The 9,601-nt window shown below is 50.3% G+C and overlaps 1 protein-coding gene across 6 annotated transcripts in view; it reads right to left on the minus strand.

Annotated features, from left to right (window-relative positions):
• Positions 1 to 2,151: 2,151 nt before the first annotated feature.
• SLC13A5 (solute carrier family 13 member 5) overlaps positions 2,152 to 9,601 on the minus strand; it is a 30,216-nt gene continuing 22,766 nt past the window's right edge. For 2 of the 6 annotated variants that reach the window (XM_017850704.1, XM_017850699.1), the window contains 3 exons: positions 8,160 to 8,321; positions 4,941 to 5,078; positions 2,152 to 3,757 (listed from right to left, as the gene is read on the minus strand). In XM_017850704.1, the coding sequence (XP_017706193.1) occupies positions 3,626 to 3,757; positions 4,941 to 5,078; positions 8,160 to 8,321 (432 nt within the window). In that variant the 3' untranslated portion in view covers positions 2,152 to 3,625. Of the gene's footprint in view, positions 3,758 to 4,940; positions 5,079 to 6,531; positions 7,031 to 8,159; positions 8,322 to 9,601 lie in introns of those variants that run through there. The other 4 variants (XM_017850703.1, XM_017850701.1, XM_017850702.1 and 1 more) reach the window with 4 other exon arrangements.

A 9,601-nucleotide genomic window follows, 5' to 3' on the forward strand; every position in this document is an offset into this window, starting at 1 on the left:
GGTAAGAGGATCCGTGACTCTGGGGAAAGCCCTTACAGACCCTCTGGTCCAGCGCCTTCATGAAGAAAACTGAGACCCAGAGTGCAGCATGACTTATCTGGTGTCAGATGTCAGGACTGAGCTCCATCTGTGGCTCAGACTCTAGCCTCCCAATCCACAGGACCCCCTGCAGAGGGGCTACCTGTTGGGAATTGGAGGCATTGTTGAAACTCTTGACCAGACAACCGTGTACTCACTTCCTACCTAGCAACATGCTTCTACTGAATTCTGCGGAAAGAGGGTCACTCAGATCTCATGGAGTGATCATACTGGACACTTACCATCGCCTACCCAACACCTCCTCCCACCGTTTTTTCCTGCCAGAGCCCAGATTTTGTAGTGGGTGGAAATAGCTCAATTTGGGGAAACATAGGCTAATTCCCCAACCCCAAGAGTTGAGTCTTAATTGGTCACAGTATTCCAATGGGGCTCTGATTCCCCTTTGTGAATGGTGGGTCTAAGGGCAGGCATGTGACCCACTTATGGCCCGTAAGACATAAAGGGAAGTCTGCACAGGGCTTCTGAGGAAGCTTTTACTTTCCTAGTAAACGAGAAAGATACAGTTGACACCATCATGCCCTCACCCCCATCCATCTTTCTGCCTTGAAGGAAAGCAGCTGTGCATGTAGCCTGGGGGTCAAGCATGGGGGTAAAAGTGTGACGGCTTTAAGATGACAGAGTGGACTATGGAGCCCAAGTCCTTGGAGGCTGAAATGAGTTGTTGGGCCAATGCCAGCAACCATCTACCTACAGAATTCCAGAAAAGCAAACATTCAATGACCTTCTGGTTTAAGCCACTGTTTGCTGGGCCTTCTCTTATTTGCCATCAGAAGCAAATAAGAGAGCATGTATGGCCAAGTTAAGCATTCAAAACCACAAATCGAGTTAGTGGCAGTTACAATTCCAACCCAGATCTTCCAACTCCATGCCCACTGCTCCTTCCGCTAGCCATGAAGGGCCTTGGCCTCATAGGGCTTGTAGGGAAAGTTGAGTGCCCAAGAGCAAGTCACGCCAAGGGAAGATCTCTGAATATGGGTCCCTCTCTGTTGCCTCCCCTGAGATAGGCTCAGGACAGTGATCAATGAGACAGAGTGGTCCTTGCCCTAAGAAGCAAAGTGTTTGGTTGGGGAGGCCATACACGTTACTGCAACTCCAGCCAACTCCTAGAGAAGTTGTTTAGGATTGGCCTCTGGTCAGCCTCTTCAGGTGGGAGCTCGGTACTCTGGACGCCCTCCACCTAGCTTTTTGTCAGCCCTCAACCACATGGTGTCTGGAAGAGTCCTCCACCCACCCACCAGTTCCTCCCCCATTACCCCTGGCCATTCTACTCATCCTTCAGTGCCTACCTTGGATGACCTTCATTGACCTTGCCTACTACCACCAGCTTGCACCTAACGGACGACACTGACCAAACATTTAATTTTCCATCATACTAGCTATACAACCTGCCCTGGGTCAGTCATACTGCTGACACTAGACTCGGTGGGCAGTCAGAGCCCTCAGTCTGGTGGGGCAGGCCAGTCAACAGCAGCGGCACGGAAGGCAGTGATAGAGGGCTGGGGAGGAAGAACAGTTGTACCTTGGTAGGGGGAGGTGGCAGCCTTTTCCCTACTTCCCTCCCCAACCAAACACTTTGCTTCTTAGGGCAAGGACCACCCCGTCTCATTGATCACTTGTCCTGTGCCTATCTCAAGGGAGGCAACAGATAGGGACTCATGTTTGGATCTTCCCTTGGCATGCACTTGCTCTTGGCCACTCACCTTTCCCTACAAGCCCCATAAGGTCAAAGCCCTTCATGGCTAGCAGAAGAGCAGGGGGTATGGAGTTGGAAGCTCTAGGTTGAAACTGTAACTGCCAGTAACTTGATGTGTGACTTTGGACACTTCCCTTCGCCTCTCTGAACCTCACTTTTTTTTTTTTTTAAAGACAAAGCAGGATAATAACACTTTCCTATCTCACAGGGTTGCTGCAAAGATCGAATGAGATAACTAGTGGATTCAACAGGGACAGGGAGGCCCGACACCCAGTCGGTGAGCAGGGAGTAACCGTTCATTCATCCGCCTCCCTGGGCTCCCCACACTGCAGAAAACCAGAGACAAGTCAGCAGCACAGTGGAGCTTTCCATGGGAGCCAGAGCATTTAATGAGAGCAAGAGCTGGACAGTGTGGTCAGGAATCATCCCACCCAGACACATACTCGGTCCTTGATGGGGTTTCCTGAGGCTCTCATACTTTTTCCTGCCCTGGAAAATGCCATCCAGGAGCCCATCTCTTTGCTACTGCCCCTCTTCCAGAGCAGCACAAGAAGGAAATAAAATGGACTTGCGGGGAAAAGAAGGTGCTTGTCTCTCATGTCCGTCTCTTACAGGGGGGTTCTGAAGATTCCCACAGCCACTCTGGAGTTGTTGCCCCACTTTGGGGTCTTTGTCCAAGTAACTTCAAGTAGATTGGCCCACAGGCAGGGGTTGTTTGCTGAGAGATCAGCAATCTTCTGTTGTCACCAGCCATGGCTGTGAAGACCAGTCAACAAAGGAAAGGCTTTCCCCAGAGGAGCTCAAACTCTGGCATGAAAGACTCTGAAGTGGTGTAGCCAGTGGAAATTAACAGCTGTGTCCACTCTGGGCCTCAGGTGAGGGAGGACCTAGATAGCCCACTGTGGCCCCCAGAGCACCATCACTGCCCATACTTGGAGTGTGATCCTGATCCTAGCTATTTGGAGATGGCAGGGGAAGCATCTCCCAGAAAAGATGACCTGCCTGGGAGAAAAGGGGGACCCCCAGAGAGTGCCAACCAGGGCATCTCGGCAAATGCTGGCCCCAGACAACAGGGGACCAAGGAGTTGAAGGAGGCTCATTGGAGAGGTGGGACAGGGGTCCAGTCGATTAAAACATAACAAAGTGATGAAGGGAGTAGGTCAGCCTGTGGTGCACTGTGGGTGGGAAGCCAGGTGTCATCCTGAAGTTAGCAACTCAGATTCCTCATCCTTTGGTGGTGGCCACACGGGGAGTTCCCAGAGGCTCCAGAAGGTTCTGATTCCCACTCTCACTCCAGCAGTGGGAGGTTGCTCAAGACCAGGCATTCTGTCCCTGGCTGGGGTGTCCCTTTCAGAGTGACAGAGATGATCTGAGGCTGCTCAAGAAGAGCCGGAAGGGGCATGGGCAAGAGTGGGTGGTTGTCTTACCTCTCAACCAGGGGGTCTGATTCCCATTTAAACTACCTAGGACGAAGCGAGTGAAAACCAGAGTCCCGTGTGGGGGATGCTTGAGGCAGAGCCGGTATGGGAGCCTGCATCCTGATGCCTCAGCTACCTGCCCTCCCTCACAGAGATAATGGCAAGGCTTGGGAAAGACGGGTCCAGCAGGCCACTGAGGGGTTCCCTTCATCTCTGAGCCTGCCCTCCAGCTGCCCATGACCATCTCTGCATCCGAGCCTGGAAGAAGAGGTGGCCCATTGGCTGGGTTTTGGTGGTGTGTGGACATCATTGGGTCGCTTTGGGGTGTGAACCCCAAAACTCTGTACAAGGTGTGCCAGAAGGTTCGGTAGTCCTGAGGAGGGTGAGGGCTGTGTACGTGGTCTTGTGGCTCTTCCTAAGTCTCAATATGTGTCACATTAGCCCAGTCAGGGAAATGATCCAAGTCAAATATGGCCCGTCCCCAGGTGTTGACAGCCAAAAACACACAGAAGACGCCAATTATGTTCATTATGACTCCTGTTTTCACCTGGAAAAGAGAGAGTGTCAGAGTCAGCACCCTGAGGCCTGCTGAGAACTAGCGCTCTCAAAGAGGAGGACAAAGCGTCGGCTCACTGGACCTCAGTGTCCCCGTGCCATGCTCTGTCCCTGGCTGGGGTGTCCCGACCCCCAGGACAGAGCGACTTCATGTCCCCCAGCTATCCTCAGTGCTCAAGGAATCCCTGGGAAGTAGGCAGAACAGATGGGTTCTCTATGCCCGTGAGCATTTGGAAAATTACCTCAGAGAGGTGACAGGAGGCAACAGCTTAGGCCATTCAGGGAAACGGTGACAGAGCCCAGTGTGTGAGTCTAGGTTCATTGCTCACCCCAGTGCCTTAACCATCCTACAAGGACGTGCCAGCTTCCCCGTGGACCTCCTCAGGCTCTTTCTGATGCCCGCTCTGCAATCTTCCCTCATGATCACTAACCGTTGCTTCACTAGCCTGTTGTAGATATTTTACTGGGGACTGCAATCAAGTTTGCAGTCCATGGTTTCTGGGACCCACCCTCTTTATGAAAACGCTCCTTGGAGTCCCCGAGATACCCAGCAGAGGTTCTGAGATAACGAACATCAAATGTCCAAGGGACATTTCTGGCCTCCTGGGCTCATACACTTGCCCCTTTCCCAGCCCAGAGCTGCAAAGCTGCCCTTCTCCCAGCAAAGGTGACAGAGCCAAGCCAGGCATGAAGAGTTCTTCCGCTGACTACATTTGTTTCCAAGGCATCATCTACTCCCAAGTAGTGGTCTCTCTCTTCCTCTCCCTGCTTCTGCCTCTTCAGACATTCCTACGAATCTCTGTGACTGTCACTAGCATCCCCTGCTGCCTAAGCCTGCCCTGCCTATCTTCATGGTTCTTCCTAATTTGTCAAGTCCATCCTTGGCCATGTGAGTCCCTCAGCCCCATCTTCACCCCTTCCAAGGACTCCCCTGGTGCCTGCACAGGCTTCTCCAGGTGGGAGAGTCAGAGAAAGAACAGTGTGTGAGACTTGAGATCATCTCAAAAAAAGACGAAAAGCTCCATTATAAATGTCAACAGCAGCTATGGGGCTGGATGCTCCGCGGTATTCCCAAATCACGTGACATCGTTTCAAAACTCTGTCATTCACAAACGGGGCATCCCTTATGACACCCGCATTATAGTCTGGTGTGAGTAAAGAAAAACAGCTGTTACCATGTCAGCAACCTTGAGGTGCCCGTAGGTGAACACGATGGCATTCGGAGGGGTGGCCACAGGCAACATGAAGGCAAAGGAGGCGCTCAGGGTACAGGGAAGCATGACGTACAGAGGATTGAGGCCGATGGAGCGAGACTGCGGAAAAACACAGCACTGCAACATCACCGTACAGAACACAGAAGCTCTTGGGGACGCGATTCTGAAAAGGATTCTCTGAATGTGGCGGGTACGTTTGAACCTCTGGGCCTCTGTCTTGATTCCTCTTTCTTGTGCCACGTCTCTGGCAGATAATTCCACCTACGGAGCACTGAAGGCTGAACTTAGAGGTTACCTGCCCTGGAAGCCCTTACCCCCTCAATTCATTCCACATGTATTTCTTGGGCACCTACTATGTGCCAGAGACCATGCTGAGTACTTAGACTGTGCTCAACCTTACAGTGCCACGTGCACTTGTCTGTCTGTCCTGCCACAGACTGAGCCAGCCTAGAGGCCAGGGACCACATCTTCTCTCCTGCATATAAATCTGTGGATGTGTTTTTATACATGCGTGGGGTCATTTTGCACATCGAATTTGGTAGCCCACCTTTTAAATTCTACACTTTAAAATTTAGCCACATCTAACAGCACCTATCAAAGAGTAGGCACTCATTAAATAGTTGTTGAGTGTAGGAATGAATGATGTAATTCCTAAAATCTATCAAATCAATCATGTATCATGCAGATTTACATGCACATGAGGGCAGACACATGCAAACATGTTTGTTGCAACAATGTAATGGCAAAAAGCAGGAAGCCAACTCAATGGTCATTAATAGTGGGATGATTAAATAAAATATGACACATACAAATGATGGAATAGTATGCAGCTGTAAAGAATTGGATTGGTTTTTTGTGTCAATAAGGAAAGATCTCCAAGACCAATGGTTAGATTTTTTAAAAATTAAGATGTATGGCCAGGCGCAGTGGCTCATGCCTGTAATCCCAGCACTTTGGGAGGCCGAGGTGGGCGGATCACCTGAAGTCAGGAATTCGAGACCAGCCTGACCAATGTGATGAAACCCCATCTCTACTAAAAATACAAAAATTACCCCAGCAAGGTGGCGGGTGCCTGTAATCCCAGCTACTCGGGAAGCTGAGGCAGGAGAATCGCTTGAACCTGGGAGGTGGAGGTTGCAGTGAGCCGAGATCACACCATTGTACTCCAGCCTGGGTGACAAGAGTGAAACTCTGTCTCAAAAAAATAAATAAATAAATAAAAATAAGATGTGTAATGACTATAGAATGATATCCTTTACTTAAAAGAATGTGTGTGTGCGTGCGTGTGTGTGTGTGTGTAAAATATCCAGAAAGATACCTGAGAAATTAATAACAGAGGTCATCTCTAGGGAGGAGGCTAGAGGATTAAGGTCTGTATACATCTTTGCATTATTAGACATATTAGACATTTTAGCCATATATCATCTGCAATTTAAAAAATCTATCCTATGAGCATGTTCCCATTTTATTACCCTTTGAAACTGTGATTTTAATGGCCTGATAGTGTTACATTACATGAATATATGATAATTTATTTCAGCAAACCCCTTTTACTATGGATATATTTGTATAATAATTCTGTCATACATCATCGTAACATACGTTGGTAGGCATCTCTGATTACTTTCCTAAGATATGTTCCCAGACACAAAATTGCTGAGTCAACAGGTCTGAGCAGGTTTAATGTTTTGGTTCCCCCACCATCCTCATTTTCCTGGCTGTGGGTACCTCATGGTGTCTGCACCCCACACTCCTCTGCAGCCCAGCCCAAGGACCATCACCTTTTCCTTTCTCTTAGGTGGGCGTGAGACAGGAGTGTGATGGGCCTTACAGGTAGCTGGGGGAAATTTTACTTGGGGTTCCTGGTTCTAGAAAAGCTTGTTTTCAAAGAGCCCGGTAGGGCCTGCATTTTCCTGGTTGGGGCCCTCGGTGCTCCCAGTTAGGGCTGAAGATGACAAAGCCAGGGTCCGTGCTAGGAGAGAAGAGGCATCACCACCACTTGCCTAGCATCAAAGGGGCTCCTCCTGCTGGACATCTGTTTGGACAGTCTGCTTAGGAGAAGAGGAGACAGACCACTCTGTTATTTTAACACTTTCACCTTCTTGCTATTTTAACACTTTCATCTTCACTTGGAAGAGAAAAAAAAAAAAACCACTTAGGTTTGCTTTTTATACACGCAGACACCCAGGCAGCTGAATGGAAATTCACCACCTTCAATCCTGTGTCCAGGCCCTCTGGAAATCTGTCTCCCAATTCCAGAATAATGACAGCCTCTCCCATGCTCATTTTGTAGTCTACAGAGGCTTTTCACAGCCCTCATCTTACGTGGCCACCAACACAGCTCTCAGAGGAAAGAACTTAAGGGCCATGTTCAGAGATCCCACATCTTGAACTCGGGTCTTCTGACTGCGAGACCAGGGATCTTTCCATACTACCCTGAGGCTGGTGTATCTTTGCAATGGATGATGGAAGGAAATGCAAAAAAAAAAAATAGCCACTGATTTTTCCTATAAGCTCTCCTTTCTTCTCAATCCCAACCCAAAAACATGCTTGTCCATAGAACAGAACGCTTTAGCCTGGCACTCAGCAGCTTTTCCCGTGACCAACAGCTACCCCTCTCAACGCCCCGGTATCCCTCATCCCTGTGCTCACCAGGCAAGGCTTCCAGGAGTCCTCGGTCATGTGCACCATTGCCTTTACTTGTGCTGCTCCATCTTCCCAGAATTCTCTCTCCCCTCCTACCTACTCCCAAGTCCCCACTCCTCCAAGGCCTCTTCCTGGGGGGTTCCAGCCAGTGGTGCTCCTGGTCTGCAGTCCTCCCGCACACCTGTGCTACCTGCTCAGAGACCATGGCACTGGCCTGCTCCTCCTTAGCCCAAGTCCTGTCTCCTTAGCTTGAAAAATAATCCAGTTAGATTTATAAAATAAACTTGAGCACTTGGTCCATGGTTGGTGCTTTGGTCAGCACGAGGGGTACAAAGAGGAGTGGCAAAGCAGCAGAGGCCTGAGGGGCAGAGGCATCCAGGTGCACAAATCCACGTCACAGCCAGATCTAGGTCTCCAAAGCCTGGTCTGACTCTGGCCTGGATATCACTGCCTCATCAGGGACCCACAATGTGGCCATGGGTTGGCAGCTTCCTGTGAAGTGGAAGGGCCCCTCCCCACCATCAGGTTACTTACCATGGAGGCAAAGATGGGCAGGAACAAGGTGGTGGTGGCCACATTGCTTGTGCACTCAGTGAACACGGCAACAAGCAAGGATAAGATCAAGGTGATGGCTGCTGCGGGCACTGCATGCAAGGGCTCCATCTGCTTCCCCATCCACACGGACAGCCCCGAGGCCTGGGAAGCACCAAGAGGGCAGTCATCTGAGGGCTCCCAGCTTGCAGTTACCTCAGGGCCAGAGCAAGCTTGGCCCATCCACCCCTCCTGACCCTCTTTCTCTACACCTCATAGGTGACCTCATCCATTCCCACTATTTTCATTCCCATCCTCACTCTGTTGTCTCCTAAATCTGTATTTCCAGCCAGCTGGCCTACTATGTGGATTTACATACCCACACGACTTCTAGAAGTGTGCACCCAGATGTCCCAAGAGCACAATAGACTCAAATGCTCCACCCTGCATTCATCCTCCATAGACCGGAATCTGCTTCACTCTCTGGGCCTCCCAGTCTGGTGAAGGGACTCACCATCCATCAGCCATCTAGCCCAGTAGGCTGGGAGTCATGCTGCTGGTCTCTGTTGCCCTCCTTCCTAGTCAGTCACCAAGTCACCCAAACATCTCACATCCATCTCCTCTTCAGTCCTCCACAGTTTTGGAAGCTCAGAAGAATGATTTTGGCCAGAAATTGAGGGTTTAGATTTAGGGCTTTGGGCTGAGAAGAGATTGTCCAGGGATAGAATGAAGTGTGAAAAGAGGAGAGGCCAAGGACAGAGCCTGGGCAGACACTCTTATTTCAGGGAGAACAGAGGAGAAGTCAGCAACGAAGGCTGAGCAGGAAGAGTCTGAGCCTGAAGTAAAGCCAGAGACTGTGCTGAGCTGGGGGCCAGAGGAGGAGAGAATGTCCACAGAGTCCAAAGTTCTGAGCCTGAGTGCAGAGTCTCCGCTAGCTCTCCTCTAAGCCCTGCCCATCCCAGGCCCCCACTCCAGACATCAGAGTGATTTCCTCACGTGCAGATCTAACCAATTGACCCCCTGGCCTCAGTCCTTCAGTGGCTGTCTACTGCCTTCACAATCAAGTCCACACCCCCCTATCTTGGGGCCCTCGGAGAAGTGGTTTCTGGTAGCCTCATCAGCCTCCTCTTCTACTTCTCCTCAGCTAAATACCTCACATTTTTCTCTCGCTCGTGTGCCACTTCCTGAAATGCCCTTCCACATATGTGCCCCTCCCTAGTCTGTGAGGTCTGTCACTAACAGGGACCATATCTCAATCTCCTCTGTAATCTCTGTGCCTGGCCTGACACTAGAGACATAATAGGAATGTTGGATGGATGGATGGATGGATGGATGGATGGATGGATGGATGGATAGATGGGTGGATGGATGGATGGTTGAATGAGCGGATGGATAGATAGATGGGTGGATGGATGGACAGATGGATGGATGGATGGATGGATGGA

Source organism: Rhinopithecus bieti, unplaced genomic scaffold (genome assembly GCF_001698545.2).
Source record: "Rhinopithecus bieti isolate Rb0 unplaced genomic scaffold, ASM169854v2 scaffold_32008, whole genome shotgun sequence".
In the NCBI taxonomy this organism is placed as follows: Eukaryota; Metazoa; Chordata; class Mammalia; order Primates; family Cercopithecidae; genus Rhinopithecus; species Rhinopithecus bieti.